The sequence below is a fragment of the Phasianus colchicus genome, chromosome 10, assembly GCF_987193195.1.
Source record: "Phasianus colchicus chromosome 10, bPhaCol1.hap1.1, whole genome shotgun sequence".
NCBI lineage: Eukaryota > Metazoa > Chordata > Aves > Galliformes > Phasianidae > Phasianus > Phasianus colchicus.
The window spans coordinates 10,858,631-10,875,458 of record NC_143445.1 but is presented as its reverse complement, the minus strand read 5'-3'; the positions used below and the strand labels follow the sequence as shown (position 1 = coordinate 10,875,458).

Here is a 16,828-nt window from a genome sequence, read left to right as displayed (position 1 = left end):
AGGACTAACTCTGAGGCAGGAGGCTTGCCAGAAGTGTGTTAAGGGGAAGAAGGAATTTTGATGAAATTGTGAGGAAAGGAGGAGGCTTGGTCTTGTGGTAGAGAAACTAGTGATCTTCAGCTTATGTTATTGGAAAGACTGGAAGGATTTCCCAAAAGGTGCAGGTAGTAAGAGTGACTAAAACCTTCTTAAGCAATGAATTGTAAGGGTAGAAAATTGCTATAAACAGTAGGAAAGAAGCAAGCTCTGAAAAATCCTTTGTCACATCCTTTTTGCCCTCTGAAATGAATAAAGGGAGGTGGAAGAGCTTATGTACCCTGGTAGGTGTGTTAGATGTAGAAGAGAAGACTTGGGAAAAGGAAAACATATGAAAATATCTGAGTAGAGTGCTCACACTGAGAGGCAGGACAGAATGAACTCAGCTGTTCTGGGTGCTCAAACCGTGATGTGTTTTTCAACTTGTGTGCCAATCTAGCCATATACCTGTAGTACCTTCTTACTGAAGTAATTCAGTTTAAAGGAAAGGCTCAATTAATTTAATGTCCCTCAAGGAAAAGGACAATCCACTCCACAACCTCACTGCCCCGCTGTTTAATGATGTTTGTACTCACCTGACTCCTATCAGCCTTGCTCAGCTCACTGTTGTGGCAGAATGCTAACAGACTGGAAGTGTGCAACAAGTGTGCATGCTGAGTCTTGGCCTGGGGACAGTAAGGTATGAGAATGCAGAAGCACATCATTAAACACAGCAATGAGCTGTGTGGTTGGCTCTGCTGTCTTGTGAAACCTCTGTGTAAACCCTGTTTTGATATAAGCCAAGTTTATTTTACTTCATTTATATGGTGAGTATGTGATGTCTATTACTGATCTGCTAAGAATAAACTTCATATTTAGGTCTGACTACTTGAAGCTGAATACCCACAAATCTGTAGCAGTAAATGATGTGTTGAAATAAGGAGTTAAAATGTGCTTATGTATTTTTCCAGACTATTGTAACAGGGTAATTAAGTTTCCCAAATGTAAGGTAAAAGTGGACCTCATTTTTAAATTTTCACCATAATATTACATGGAGAAGCAGGCTATTTGGTGTCTGTATCTAATATGAACTTGTAGAACAGTAGACATATCTTGTGAACTAATAGCACTATACTTAATGCATGCAATTTGTATTGCAAAATGCAGCCAGCTGTGAGGGCTTGTTGTTTCTGTACAACTTCCATAACTTGAGAAATGCAGATAGGTATGGCCAAGGGCTGTGCTGCAGCTGTTTCAAACTGATCTTGTCTTTTTTTCTAACACCACTCTTCCCTTCCTCCCTTTCCCTCCAGCAAGGCAAGTCACTTACTATATGTGGATAGGATTAGAGTCAATGACTGCTCTTATTGTAGCAAATTCAACTTAAATTGTTGGTTTGAAACCATAATGTAGTGAAAGTGTCATTGCTTTTGGAGCATGAAAAAAAAAAAAGCTTGTAAGTATGGGCTATCTGGAAATTCAGGTGGCTGGCTTATTTCAGGTCAGTGCTTGGTGTCTGGGTGCTGAAGCTTGCTTGCTTAGGCTGCCAAGTTTCTTGGGTTAATAAGCCAGGTGTACCATGGTAAACAGGAATATCAGATTAATCTTAATCTACATGGAACTGAAAGCTGTATGCAGTTATTGTATTCCTGGATCAAACACAGTATAGTATTTGCAAGGACGCTGTTGACTAGGTCATTAATAATTATGTATTTTCCTTTTTGTGCTAAATATCCTATCAAAAATAATGTAGTTACCATTTCATTCCTAAATACTGTAACTCAGTATTTCTGGAACTTTTTATAAGATCACAGAAATCAACAGAAGTCAGCTTGTGCTAAAAAAACAATGTATGCTTGTGTGTTCTATTTTTGTTTTGTTACCAGAAGAGGGAACAGAGATCTAATTTCTTTTTAAGGCTTTATTTGTCCTAGCAATAGTATGCCTAAGTTGGATGTTTTGGAGCTCTATTTTATCTTATTTTAGAGAGATCCTATGGTTGAAAGTCCCCTCAGAATGATGGCTTTGTAGAGCAAATTAGTATCAGTTGTCAGTATTCAACAGTTCAAATACTCCTAAATTAAAAGCTCCCAACTCCTTTCCCTGTGAAGATGTGAAATTGTGAAGATGTGTGTGGTTGTTTGCCTGGCGGAAGGTCTTACGATAGCAGTGGGGTTTGCAGTGATGTAGTTACAGCAGAAACACAAAACAAAAACCCAACATATTGCAGATATCACCACTGCCAGTGTTTGAATTCCAGAGGGAGGTAGGGGAATCTGCTTTGGATTTAAGACAGTTATTCTTAAATTGTACTGATGTAGATCAATCTGACTGTAACTAAAAAAATTATGATTTAGCTAGTGACTGTCTAAGTTAATGCTGTATGGTTTTATTCTAAGCAGTGGAGGCAAAGCAGATGAGTTACTTCCAACAGTATAGTCATTCTCTTTAAAGCTAAAGCCTTTTTTTTTTTTTCCGTTTTAGGTGTTTTGAATGTGAACACATCAAAATAAGAAACACCTCATACTGTGGTATCTGTTTATGAGGGCCTACAAGCTCTTGTTTACCTGTAGTGTATGAATTGCAGAAGGTGTCCTAGTAGCAATTTGGAGTTTAGTAGCACTGAAACGAGTGAAATAAATATCTTCTACCTTTCTTTTACTGATAGAGCTGTACAGTGTAAGATGACTAAAAGCTGATGCAGACTTACTGTGGTTTTTCTGTAGAGGCTCCTGTGCTTCACTTTTTGGTAGAACTACTGTGTGTTTAAAGACCAACTTACTCTCTTAATCATTTACCTGTTACATAGGCCTAAGAAAATCCACAAAGAAGCGCAGTGAATCACCACCTGCTGAGCTCCCCAGTTTGCGGCGGAGCACACGGCAAAAGACCACGGGCTCCTGTGCTAGTACCAGGTAATGCTTCAGACAGCAAAACACCATCTCTGCTGTGGATTGATACTTGCTTGTTCTTGTGGATGAAAATTGTCCTTATTTATCTTTCTTAGCTATTGTAGAAGTAGCTGTGGCTTTTCAGACATGCCATGTCTCTGCTTACTGGTGTTATGGGTGATGCATAGAATTCTGCATCATCAGATTTTCAATAAGTACCTCAGTGATAGGAGTTGAGGACAAGAAGTACCCAAAGGCAGTATTACAAATGTAAACAATCCTTCCCTTAGATTGTGTTTAAAAAGTTACTTAATACTAGTAGAGTTCTAAACTATTGTGGATTATGAATAATAGAATGATTGTGTTCTGAAAAATAAAAAGGACTTTACGATGCCATGCAGGTGTCTGTTTTAATACTGTACTGCTCAACTGACTCAGCTTTTTCAACAGCTGCATATGAACAACTGATATTGCAAATACTTAGGTACTTGATATGCCTGAGGTCTTATCCTGTTGTCACTTCTGCACTTTAATTTGGCTTCTGACATCACAGGCATATATATTTGTAACGGTGACAATAGTAATATTTAAAAAAGCAGACTCAGACTCATGCCCTTCGACTTCATCTGCCATTTAAAAGAAGCCTGAACATCAGGGTTCTTTACTTTTAGTAGTTCAGAACTTTCTTCAAAGGTAAGTACTCTGTCAGAGTTCTTCTCAAATGTGTGCTTGATTTGTAATTCAGTCACTTTTTAAGATTAATCATTTTAACTATTTTAGTAGACTGTGTTGTCCTAGAGTGTATAATGTAAAGACCTAGCTGTAATGCCTTAGCATGAATAAATCATGGATGTGGTTCGAGGTGAGGCCAGTAATGGAAAGTTGGGTAGTTTCATGAAGACTGGTTCTTATATGAATCCATGTCTTTCTGCACCTTTGTGATAATTACCTATGTAAATGAAAGAAATTATTTCTTGCATGGAGAAATCTCTGGAACCTCTGTTTTCTTGAATCTTTAGTCGGCGAGGCTCTGGCCTGGGCAAAAGAGGAGCAGCTGAAGCTCGCCGACAGGAGAAGATGGCTGATCCTGACAACAACCAGGATGGAGTTAACTCTTCAGCTGCACGTACAGATGAGGCTCCCCAGGGAGCTGCAGGTAAGAAGCACCACCAACCGCAGCATTTTGGTATACTGCTGATACTTGCTCATGCAGAGTTCTTCTAGGACTTAACATGTTTAAGAAGTTGCGGTTAAGTTAGTACAGCTTCCAGTGAAAGGGACCTTTACTTTAGAATCTGATCCGTTGGCTGTCAGGTACAAGTTTCAGTTAGACTATTTCATAGTCTCAAAAAAATTTCTAATAGGGTAGACTTGTTTTTAATTAGCTTTCAGACTTTTTTATGTTAATACTACAGAAATGATTGTACTGCTGACTGAAGAGATGCCAAACTCTTCAGAATATAGAAGACAAGTGTTTACTTATAAGAGATCTTTTATAACTCCTGTAAAATATTCTGCAAATTGTCTGAAACTGCAAGCCTGTCTATATGGGCAAACTTTTTCATTAGATTAAGAAATGCTCTTGTTTTTACAATCCTGTGAAGTAGTACTTAATTTTGTCACCTGGTTCTAATCAGCAGTGATTTCAAAGCAGCTTTCCAGTAATTATGCTGAATTGTAGAAAAAACTCAAATGTCTGTATTTAAAATCAACAACATCAGTATGAAAAGTCAAAATTAACTAAGTGCAGCACAACACTCAAGGCATGAAATTAGTAACAATACAGACAAATGTATGTGAAAGATTATTTGCTGATCTGACTTCTTTTCATCATCTTGTGTTGGCGTGGCTTTGTTCTTTTATGGGCAGGATTAGCTCCCTATGCTGACATCAGTCTTACTGAAGTAGTTGCACAGAAGTGTGGTGGCAGTGTGTCAGTCTGGCTTGGCCCAGTTCTGTGACTAGTGGGGCAGAGGGAGCCATGAATCTGCACCCTGGAAAAAAGGGAAAAAGGGGAGAAGGATAGAGAAATGGGCCTAAAAACAAAACAGTGGCGATGATCTGAGGAGAAACAAATTAATTTTCTAAACAGTGTTAAATGAAGAACATTTTTCTGGTGGAGCATTTTTCTGGACACTTTCCTTGGTGGTGGAGATGATGAAAGTTTTGTAGCTCACAATCTGCTTTTCTTCTAGCTTCTAGCTCTGTTGCTGGGGCTGTAGGTATGACAACATCTGGAGAAAGTGAGTCAGATGACTCTGAGATGGGAAGACTACAAGGTATAAAATCTGTAACTAATTTATAACTTATTTTTATTTACAGCCTGTAAATACCCATACTGACCCAAGTTCTGTATTTTATATATAGTAGGAACACTTTATTTTGTTTCTACATCTGTGAATGTGATTCTTTTCTTACTGTAGCTCTCCTTAAGAATGGCACCACCAACTTTAACTCACTAAAGATGCAGGAATTTGCAATTAATATCTAGAGGTGTTGTTGAGTTTCCTTGCTTGTTTCCATGGTGTGTAATACACTGCTGTTTATTGGGGGAGGGGAGCATGGGCTGATGGATGCTCCTATTAAGTGCATAATATTTCCAGAATATCAAACTGTTTTTGCAGCAATGCATTTCCAGTTGAAAAGCTACATTTGACCTGCTGTTACTCTGCCTGCTTCAGGATAATTTTTTTCATGATTATCACTGATGCTCGTGTTACTATAAGCTTTGACCAGACAAAATTTAACTGTACTTCAAAATATTCTATTCTGTGCCTTTGGCTATAGAAGGATTTAGATCTCTCATGATTTGAGAGTACAGAGAGGTGCAAACTCCAATTTTCATGTCCTGCAGCTGTTTTAGTGATTTATTGTTGCTATTTTTCAAGGAGTTTTTTGATCATTATCTCCCTTGAAAATGACAGATACAGTTAATCTGTACCTTTACCATGGGACTGAGTGCCTTGTCAGTACCATTTCATTTGCTTATTGCTCTCAGTAAGCATGGGTACATGTTAGGAATATTGAACTTCTTTTGTCCATATTTGTATTGATCCAAAGCAGTTGTACTTGCTACAAAAAAAAATATAATCTCCCCATTAATCCAGCATAACTGAAGTATTCAAGAGTGTTTATTTAAAAAACAAACAAACTAATATTCAACAGATCACCCTGCTCATAAGCAAATAAAGCTGAGTATCCTTCCTCTCAGATTAATATTGCCACTCAGATCCTGAACCTGTGAAGATAATAAGTTTAACCAATTTTGCGTAGTTTTAATTCATGTTTGGAATTGCTGCCTAGTTTAGATTTGGTCTTGTAATATTAAATTAGTAGACCAGATTTCTTCTGTAAAAATATGTAGCTCTGGAAACTTGGTGGGTGACTTCTTAAGGGTCTTAATGCTCTGGTGCATACAGAAGTGACCTGTTTGTTCCCTAGAGGTCATCTTTTTTTTGTGTTCAAAAATTGAAGTAGTTTTAGTCATCTAATCCTAATTCCTCTTTCCTAAAGTATCAAAATTCTGGTAGTCTTAAACTATTGCTTCATGGAACGTAAGCTTTTAAAAGTATATGTAGAAGCTTTGACAATGGCTGTTATCCTCTGTTTGCTTTTAGCTCTGTTAGAGGCTAGGGGTCTTCCTCCTCACCTGTTTGGCCCTCTTGGTCCTCGGATGTCGCAACTCTTCCACAGGACAATTGGAAGTGGAGCTAGTAAGCAAAGTTTGTCTAATTTGACTTAATTCTTTCCACTTCCAGACTAGTAGAATTCAGCCAGTAGTAAATTCTAGTATTCATATTAGCTACATCATTTAATATTTTACATGTTGGAGATTTGTTTGTCTTAAGTGCTGAACTGCTGGTAAACAGTATTAATTAGCTTGTCTTTGTGTAAGGAGGACAAATTTGCTTTAGCCATATTTATTTTCTTTTTAAATATTTTTACTTTTTCCACCTGATGTTCCCTGCTAGGTGGGGTAGGGAGGGTTCACCTTTTTACCCTTTCTTTCTTTTTATCTTGCATGATGGGCTGTTTAAATGAAGACCTCTGAAACCCCTGGTTTTGTTTTTTTTCCCCTTGGTTTTAAACAAAGTCTCGAGGTAACTTTAAGGCAATTAGGATGTATGAGTTCTAAGATTCATTGTTCATAGGTTCAGATGTGTCTTAGTTATCAGACTGTCCAAAGGAGAGCATGGGTCCTTACTGTCATTCCGTTGTATTTGCATTATGCAGCTGGATAATGCAAGCTGGGTAGTTCAAGCTGATTTGACTAGTAGGAGGGCCAAAACAAGCCTATTACACTCCTTTCCAAGAAGAAGATAGGGTCTAATCAATATTCCATGTGCTGTATTATTTAGGAAGTATGTTAAAAAGTCTTTTACTTTATAAATTTGGAGTGTGGGTTCTATCACCTGCTGTAGGTTGGTAGAGATGACTGTGGTGAGCAGTGTGATGGATTTCCTGTGCTGTGACCAGTCTGCACTGGAAGGACTGCCAAAAGTGAGATTTCATCTCCCTTTCCCTCCACTTTTGCATGGCAGGGGAAGGAAGAGAAACTACAATTGCAGAGGAAGGCAAACTATCTCTGGTCTTCCACTCTGGCAGGAGTATAGCATGGAAGTTGCACTGAACACTTATCTTCTAATATCTTCTTTCCTATCTTTTTTGGTTATCCAGGTTCTAAAGCCCAGCAGCTTTTACAAGGTCTCCAAGCCACTGATGAAAGTCAGCAACTACAGGCAGTTATTGAGATGTGCCAGCTGTTGGTCATGGGAAATGAAGAAACACTGGGAGGATTTCCAGTCAAGAGTGTTGTGCCAGCTTTGGTAAAAAAAAAAAAAAAAAAAAAAAAAAAAGATTGTAGGTCTGTTGGAAGATAAAATGTTTCACTGGATATTTTTTGCTTAAATCAAGTATTTAATTTCAAGAGGTATTTGGTCCACATAGTTGCATTTAGAACTAACATTGGGGAAAATCTGACAATCTGTGTATTGTCAGTTACATCTTCAGGTTAAAACCCACTGGAGTGTAGAGATTCCGTTAGAAAGCCTTTAGATTACTCTTTAATAGAGCCTGCTTGTATTGAGTGTTTATTCTGTGGCAAGAATTGGTAATCATCAGCAAAACAGAGCTTGCTGTTCATGTTGTTAATAAGCTAGCTGCTCCTTCTGGTAGAAACTTGATAAATGCATGCCTGGAGGCATGCGTGAGCCAAGAGAACAATGTACAGAAATACTTTAAACTACTTCCACTGCAATCTCACAGGTTAACTTGTGATTGTGATTTTATGTCCCAGAAAAATGTGGGCATCTGGTGGATACCTCTGTGTAATGAAGAAAACACACCCCCAAACAAAAGTTAAAAGTTTGGTAATTTGTAGCCTGTATGATGTTTTTTCAACTAGCATTGTGTGAACACAGCGTGGCTGTGTACGAAAAGCTACAGTATAGATTTGTGCACTTTATGTCAATACCTACATACTTCTTTTACTAAGTCCTTTTTATTTTTTTTAAAAACAGATAACATTGCTGCAGATGGAGCACAACTTTGACATCGTAAGTGATTTGTAATGTTAAAAAAAATTCTTTAACAAGTGCTATCATCTGAAATTAAAGCAGATCTATATGTATATTTGTAGATGAACCATGCTTGTCGAGCCTTAACATACATGATGGAAGCACTTCCCAGATCATCTGCTGTAGTGGTAGATGCAATTCCTGTCTTCTTGGAAAAGGTAACATGAAATCAAAATGGTACTAAACCAATCTGAAGGTTTTCTATCTTCTGCTCTAACTCAAGGATTACCCATAATATAATTGCTTCTTTCATAGCTTACGAGACGATGCATAATGCATCAGAAGCTTTTAAAATAGATTTCTTTGTTTATAGCCTTGGTGAAAAGCACTATGTGAATCACTGTAAACTTTGTCTTATTGTTATTACCAAGATACTGAGAAATTATACATACTTGAAACTCTTGGAGTAGCTACAGAGTAGCTACGTAACTGATCTAGCCTTAAATTGCTGAACTTGGTTACATCTAGCAGTGTAGCTGTGTTAGTATCTGTCTTACTGGCTAACTGTCCAAGTGTTAATGAACATTGTTTATACAAAGTGATTTAGTAATTGCTCTACAAATTTTGATTTATTCTAGCTGCAAGTTATTCAGTGCATTGATGTGGCAGAGCAGGCACTGACAGCCCTGGAGATGCTATCGCGCAGGCATAGTAAAGCCATTCTGCAGGCAGTAAGTACAGAAGTAATCACCTTTTACCTCTGCATTTCCATTCTCCCCATCTTGATGATTTGTAAGTTCTGTGAAAAAGAAAAGTTTCAGTAACTTAGCAGTATTGAGAATGAAAATATTTATTTTTGTTACAGGGTGGGTTGGCAGACTGTTTGCTATATCTGGAATTCTTCAGTATAAATGCGCAGAGGAATGCACTAGCTATTGCTGCCAATTGCTGCCAGAGTATAACACCTGATGAGTTTCACTTTGTGGCAGACTCTTTGCCATTGCTTACACAAAGGTTAACCCATCAGGTAAGAGCTGTTGTAAAGCAGGTGGTTTCCTTTTGACCTGAAAGTAGTATAAAGCTTCCAGTAGATACCTAGTTCTTACTGTGTGTTATTTGACTTTACAAGATAATCTGATACTAGCTTAAAGCTTCTGTAGTGTTCTGATGTGCATGTGAAGCTGTAGGTTTCTGTAACTATGCTGTAAGGATTCATAATGCTCTTGTTCTGTAAAATGAGAGAAATAAGGTACTTGAGCTTAGAGTGTTTCTAATAGTGGTTTTGTAGTCTTCCCATTAGTGAGAGGAAATCTAGTTGTATTACTGTTCGAATCTTCTTCCCACTTTGAAGCCTGAAACATTTCAGTTGAGGTTGTGGTTTTCTGCTGGTTTATTTCTGCTGATGGCTTACTGGTCTTTTATAATGAAGTCCCTACTCCTGCACAATATTTTCAAGTGATGGATCCTAAATAGTGGATTTGTCTGTATTGTAGTTCTGCTGTGTAAATAAATGAGCACTTAAAATGATTATTACACGAAAGAAGTTTAGATGTACTGCTTGGTTGTCAAATCCCCATCAAAGAGATGAAAGAATTATTTGCTGTTCCAATAACAAAACAAAACAATAAACCAAATAAGAATAAATGGAGCCTTCCAGTTAATCATTTTTAATAGTGATTTCTTAGTTCTGCCTCTTACTGAAAGCCTACTTGAATCTTTGGGGTAGATTCATATGCAGCACCATTAAACTTAGCCAAATTTATAGTGGGACTTGATGCTTTTAAAGGTCTTTTCTGAGCTAAATGATTTTGTGGTTCTGTGTAGGTTTAGAAGGTTCTTTAAAAACAGGAAGCAGCATTTCAGCAGTATTAGGACAAATACTGACTTTTCCTTCTGAGGGAGGGGCTACAGTACACACTTCAGACAACTTCAATCATCTTTGAAGCAGAATTTTATGGAAAAAAACTCAGTTGCCTGGTTTCTTCTCCCTCCCCATCTCATTCACTGAAATCTTCTAATTCCCATCTGAAGCCTTAACTAGAGTTGTTTTCAGAGCAGTTCTTACTATCTTGTTTGGGTTTGGTAACTTTGCTGCACTGCGTGATCTGAAGCTACAGTCCTTATGCATTTTGTAGAACAATATCCTTCATGGCTGGTTAGTCCGTGTCTCCTGTCACAGGATTCATAGACCTTCATTTTGTTTCCGCTCTGCAGAATCCAAAAAAGGATAGTAGACACTCATTTATTAATCTGTAAATGTCCTGAAATGTATTTGTGTGAAAAGTATGAGGCATTTTCCAGGCAACATGAGAGATTCAAGACATATTATGAGATCGATTTAGACTCTATAAATATACTTAGGATTCAAAACTGTAACACGTATTACACGTTTTACTGTATGCTAAATGTGATCTAGTTGGCCTTTAAGAAGTTTTATGTATGTGTCAATAACAGCTTGATTTCATGTATGTTAAAACTGTTTAAGGGAATACTTTTTTTTTTTTAATAGGACAAAAAGTCTGTTGAAAGCACTTGTCTCTGTTTTGCACGGCTGGTAGACAATTTCCAGCATGAGGAGGTAAGGGTTGTTCTTTATGGGGGTCATTTTTTTTGCTTCTTTATGCCGTTCTTCCATTTCTAAGGGCTTACCTTTGAAAATCAGACTAATGTGTTTGGTGTTTTTTTTTTTTTTTTGCTCCTAAAGAACTTGCTGCAGCAGGTTGCTTCCAAGGACTTGTTAACAAACATCCAGCAACTTTTGGTAGTGACACCTCCTATCCTGAGCTCAGGAATGTTCATCATGGTGGTGCGCATGTTTTCCTTAATGTGTTCCAATTGTCCAACGCTTGCAGTCCAACTTATGAAGCAAAGTGAGTTGTTTTTTCATATTTTTGGGGGCCTATTTAAGTTTGTGAGTGTGGTCAGTGGGAAACTCTGTGCACTTGGTTAAACAAGTATTGTTCTTTTTCTCTTGTTATGCTTTCCCTGGGATACTAAGTTTAGTTAATGTCATAGAGAGTACTTGTTTATTTTTTCCCCTTTCCTTTCTCTAGCTTTTGTTGCTGAGGTGCTCACCTGATTTTTTTTTTTTTTGAGTCTGCATTAGCTGCACAAGTTGCTTTTATTTCAACTTAAGCTGAATCATTCTTCTTATGTTTACTGGATGGGGAAATGTGATGTAAGGACTTCTTTCTAAGGGAAAACTTGAAAAAAAAGTGATTGTTACTGGTTTTGTCCCCAGTTATTTCTTTCTTTCCATCTTGTGAATTTTGACTTGACTTCAACTACTCTGTATGTTCCCATCCTTTCTTCCCTGCCATGTATATTTAGTGATATCCCCTCCTAGCCTCCCAGCAAGACGCCTCTTAAAGGCCAGGGTGGGACAAATAAAGCACACCAAAACCCTATGCTGGACAACAAACATTCTTCTTGTGATGTCTGAAGAGAGGGCTTTTGTCCTACTCTCTTCTGTCTGTTTGCTTAGGGCAGTGACTATTTCTTTTGTATAGTGTCCAGTACAAACTGTAGTCTTCATACTGATATGAATGGTCTCAATAATAACAATTCTGTAGACATTGCAGAAACACTTCACTTTCTACTTTGTGGAGCCTCAAATGGGAGTTGTCAAGAACAAATTGACCTTGTTCCACGAAGTCCTCAAGAACTCTATGAGCTTACTTCTCTTATCTGGTAAGTTATACAGCTTTAAGTTTCAGTCTAGTTGGTTTATTAAACTCCATAACTTTTTTATAATAAAGGCAAACAGTATTCAGCTCAAACTTGTAGTAAAACAACATTGTTTTCATGTTCTTTCCAGTGAACTGATGCCTTGTCTGCCAAAAGAGGGGATATTTGCTGTTGATACTATGCTAAAGAAAGGAAATGCACAAAATACGGATGGTGCAATATGGCAGTGGCGAGATGACAGGGGTCTCTGGCATCCCTATAACAGGATTGATAGTCGAATAATAGAGGTAGTAATTCCAATTGTTTACATGGGGGTGATCTTGGAACATGTGTGCAGTTGTATTGAGCACTTTCTTTATGGTTTTGAAAATATCAGTCCTGTTTGAATAAGAAATGCGTGAGGGGTAATGCTGCACTGTTTGGGTATTCGGTAACAGGTCAACTGCTGAATGCTTAATCACTGCTCTTATTGTATTTCAGTCAGTCATTGTTTTTTCCTACTGTGCTATCTGTTTCCCCACCTTCATATAGATTTACATTTGTTAGAGCATCCTTAACTTTAACCTCTTTGTTTTTAGGCAGCTCATCAGGTTGGTGAGGATGAGATAAGTCTGTCGACACTTGGACGTGTCTATACTATTGATTTTAACTCTATGCAGCAAATAAATGAGGATACTGGAACAGCACGTGCCATTCAGCGGAAACCAAACCCTTTAGCCAATACAAACACTAGTGAGTATAGCTTCTGATACATCTGACATTTCTAGTTATGGCTATTTTATGCTAAATGCCATGGTAGTCTACTTGGCTAATAGTTTTCTTGTTTCTATGAAGCATCATTCTTCTGAATAAACTGAAGACAAGCTTGCAACAAAAATCAAAAGTATTCATACAGACTTTTTCAGGGGACTGAGAATGTATTAAATTTGGAGAGGGGTGGTTCATGGGTGGAGTCTTCTGAAAGTTTTGTACAGCTGTTTTTGATGAAGACTGGGGGCTTTCTACTAGAGTTCAGAAATAAATTAAAAAAATTGAATTAAAAAATTGTTGGATGGATTTATAGCTATGTTCTTGGCCATCAGTTTTACTTCTGGTTGTTAAAATAAAATCAACTGAATTTGTCAACTAATTCACTTTTTTAAAAACAAAAAAACAACCTCTCCCAAAAAACAGCAGACAACTAACTCATCAGAGTAAAGATGGAGAGAACTATGCAGTGATTTATTGCATGACTTCTCACACACAGGTGGACATTCAGAATTGAAGAAGGATGATGCTCGAGCACAACTAATGAAAGAAGACCCAGAATTGGCAAAATCCTTTATCAAAACACTGTTTGGTGTTCTTTATGAAGTGTACAGTTCTTCAGCTGGACCTGCTGTTAGACACAAGTGCCTTAGAGCAATACTTAGAATAATTTATTTTGCTGATGCTGAACTCCTGAAGGATGTGCTGAAAAACCATGCTGTGTCAAGGTGAGTTCATGAAAAATTCTGAATTGAACTTATTGGGCGCTTACAACTCAAATCTCATCATTATTGACTCATCTTTTCTCACAAAGAAATTGTAATTTTTAATTCTTCTTTTAATTGTATGATTTTTCTAAGTCTGAGGCTCTGTAGTTCTTCAGGAACTTTACTAATCTTAGATTTTGCAGTTGGTGCTAACTGAAGTTTTTCATATTAGAATTACTTACAGTGCTACTTATGTCTAATATTGTTTCACTGAGTTCTAAAACATGCCCGCAAGCTTTTCTGAAGTTGAGATGACTTTAAAGTAATAGGATGTGAACAGTAACAGGGTTTATATCATTCTACTGGCAAGTTATGTTCTATGTATGAAACATCCCCCACTTGATATACTGGTAGGTTAGGGGTCAAGGCAGAAGGCTGCAATCATAAAACAAAAAGGTTGTACCAAGTTCTGATTTCTTTGAAAGGAAGGAAACTGTTCTGTGCCTTGTAGGAAAGTGACTTAGGTGAGAGAGTTTAAGTCCATAATGTATAGCTTTTACGAAAGTGCTATGAAACTTGCTTGTATACCAGGATAGTGCTAACAATATGTACAAGATGAAATGGCTTTGTTAGCAAAAAAAAAAAGACAAACCTGATTCTAATAAATTATCTGCTGTATTGTCTATTGTAGTCATATTGCCTCCATGCTGTCAAGTCAAGACCTTAAGATAGTAGTTGGAGCCCTGCAGATGGCAGAAATCTTAATGCAAAAGCTACCTGACATTTTTAGTGTTTACTTCAGAAGAGAAGGTAATCCTTGCTTTTTTTCTCCCTCTGCTCTCCTTACTAGTTAGTATTTCGGGGTGTGTTTGTGTGTTTTGTGAATGCCTCTCTCCCAAATTGTAGCGTTAATATCTTACTTGCATAATAAGGCAAATCTGTGCAGAGTGTCATTGTATGACTGGGGAGGAGTTGATCAACACTCTGAAGGGGAGACAGATGTGGCTTTTAGAATCTGAAACAAGTTTGTACAGGCTAATAGATGTTAGAACTTATATTTAGACTGAAGAGGCCTAGTGGAAATTACATGGGTAGTCCTGCTGGACAAAACTAATGAATTCTGTGCAGGCATTCCCTGAGTGTCTCAGGAATTTTAGTTGTCCTGCCTGTAACTCTCACTTAAAAAAAGTGTAGATTAACTTATTCTAGAAAAGATTAATCTGCTTTTAAAACTGTGTGTAACTGCTGCAAATAAACATAGTGTGTGTGTGTATGCTTACGCAAATGTTGCAGAAACCTCATAATGGAGGCTAGAAGTTGTTTGAAGAGACAGAAGCCTTTTACTTACATGTTCTGTACCCTCCTCCCCCAAAGCCCTAAATAAAATACAAAGCATAAAGATTTCTTCCTTTTTGAAGGAGTGATGCATCAAGTGAAAAACTTAGCAGAATCTGAGGCTTTGCTAACGAGCCCACCAAAAGTATGCACTAATGGATCAGGAACGCTGGGTACCACTACAACGATAAGTACTGGAACAGCCACTGCTGCCACTAATGCAGCTGCAGATTTGGGCTCTCCCAGCTTACAACACAGCCGGGAGGATTCTTTGGATCTAAGCCCACAGGGGTAAGTGCACTATGTGTTGTGAGCAAATGTGATTTTTTTTGGGGGGAGAAAACCTTAACTGATGTGAGCTGCTACAGTATCAGCTATATTTGGCTGTGATATTTTCCTTTAAAAGTAAAATGAAGCCATGTTGAAGATATCATCTGGAAGCTTTAATTCATTTTGTACTTTTTTTTCAAGAAAAAAGCAAAGAAAAACTAGTGACCTGATAGTTATGATGTAATGATATGAAACAATTCATGCTTTTTGGTGGGAGACTGCAGAATGCCAAGAGCAACAGCTGTAGTCTCATGTAACTCCTGAGAACAGTGATTCTTTCAAAGGAATACTTGCATGGTAGTGGTTGCTTTCTGTTGGGGACTGGAGGGAAGAGTCATTCTTAAGTTATTATTGAGGGGACAGGCAAGTCAATTGTCTTTTGTTGTTTGTTCAAGAATTCGTGTATTTTCTTTTTTTGTATGAAGTGCATTTGAATAAATGAATAACTAGACAAAGGCTCCACATTATTTTCATGTTTTTTATCTAGTGGTACTCCTGTGTTTGGTTACCTGTAGTAGAGTGACAGCAAGTCAAGTGTTTTCTTTCTATCTGGAGTAATTGTTTTGTCCTTCCCATTAAATTAAGAGTTGAGACTCCCTCTCCTGTAGTCTGTTCTTCTGTTGCGCCCTCCTTGTTTTGGGTTGGGATTTCTTGTATCTTTATGTTTATGAATGTGGTGAGTCATAGAACTCACAGAACTCATGGAATCATGCAGCTTTGTTTCTAAATTTGGACAGACGACTGAGTGATGTTCTAAAGAGAAAAAGACTGCCAAAACGGGGGCCAAGAAGACCAAAATATTCTCCCCCAAGAGATGATGACAAAGTAGACAATCAAGGTAAAATATTCTTAATATGACTTGGACTCCTTTTGTAGTAAACTTATTGACAGTGCTACTTAATGCATTAATGCTAGCTGCAGTAAAACTGTTGATTCTAGGAGATCCTTTTAATTCTTTTTTTTTTTTTGCAGCAAAAAGTCCTACAACTACTCAATCTCCTAAATCTTCCTTCTTAGCAAGTTTAAATCCTAAAACATGGGGAAGATTAAGTACACAGTCTAACAGTAATAATATTGAACCAGCACGAACAGCAGGTGTAAGTGGTCTTGCAAGAGCTGCTTCCAAGGATACAATTTCCAATAACAGGTACACAAGTCAAAATGCATGTAATATGAAGCTAAATTTGATAAAATTGGAATTTTATCATTTTCTTATGATAAGTTGTCATATAAGCAGGTAGCGCATCAAAAGTACTTGGGAACAAATGTTGCTAAAATAACTCTCAGATCACTGAAAAGACTGGATGGATCATCACTGAAGGTATTCAGATTTGGGTTAGACGGAGCTTTGAGCAACCTTTTCTAGTGGAAGATGTTTTTTCCTGTGGGCTAGGTGATCTTCCAAGGTTGTTTACAAACCATTCAAGGATTCTATAATAAGTTGAGGAAAAAAGAATAACCTCTTAATAGAGTGTAATAATGTGCTATAAAAACAATCAGAGAACTTGGAAAAATAGCGCGAGAAGTAATCAGCAAAGAGAATGTATTTACCATAATTGAGTAAGAAGGGAAACTTTTTTGCTGCTAAACATAAGGGAAG

At 37.5% G+C, this 16,828-nt stretch overlaps 1 protein-coding gene across 12 annotated transcripts in view; it reads left to right on the top strand.

The window, feature by feature from the left end:
* The window catches only part of TRIP12 (thyroid hormone receptor interactor 12), a 67,628-nt gene that overhangs the window by 35,577 nt on the left and 15,223 nt on the right, over nt 1–16,828 (top strand). For 10 of the 12 annotated variants that reach the window (XM_031596330.2, XM_031596329.2, XM_090147303.1 and 7 more), the window contains 19 exons: nt 2,825–2,930; nt 3,926–4,062; nt 5,102–5,185; nt 6,524–6,619; nt 7,584–7,732; nt 8,426–8,461; nt 8,545–8,640; nt 9,061–9,153; nt 9,288–9,449; nt 10,932–11,000; nt 11,127–11,292; nt 11,995–12,112; nt 12,240–12,396; nt 12,688–12,841; nt 13,356–13,584; nt 14,255–14,373; nt 14,982–15,189; nt 15,966–16,066; nt 16,201–16,375. In XM_031596330.2, coding sequence (XP_031452190.1) covers nt 2,825–2,930; nt 3,926–4,062; nt 5,102–5,185; nt 6,524–6,619; nt 7,584–7,732; nt 8,426–8,461; nt 8,545–8,640; nt 9,061–9,153; nt 9,288–9,449; nt 10,932–11,000; nt 11,127–11,292; nt 11,995–12,112; nt 12,240–12,396; nt 12,688–12,841; nt 13,356–13,584; nt 14,255–14,373; nt 14,982–15,189; nt 15,966–16,066; nt 16,201–16,375 — 2,455 coding nt within the window. The remainder of the gene's footprint in view (nt 1–2,824; nt 2,931–3,925; nt 4,063–5,101; nt 5,186–6,523; nt 6,620–7,583; nt 7,733–8,425; nt 8,462–8,544; nt 8,641–9,060; nt 9,154–9,287; nt 9,450–10,931; nt 11,001–11,126; nt 11,293–11,994; nt 12,113–12,239; nt 12,397–12,687; nt 12,842–13,355; nt 13,585–14,254; nt 14,374–14,981; nt 15,190–15,965; nt 16,067–16,200; nt 16,376–16,828) is intronic. The other 2 variants (XM_031596328.2, XM_090147301.1) reach the window with 2 other exon arrangements.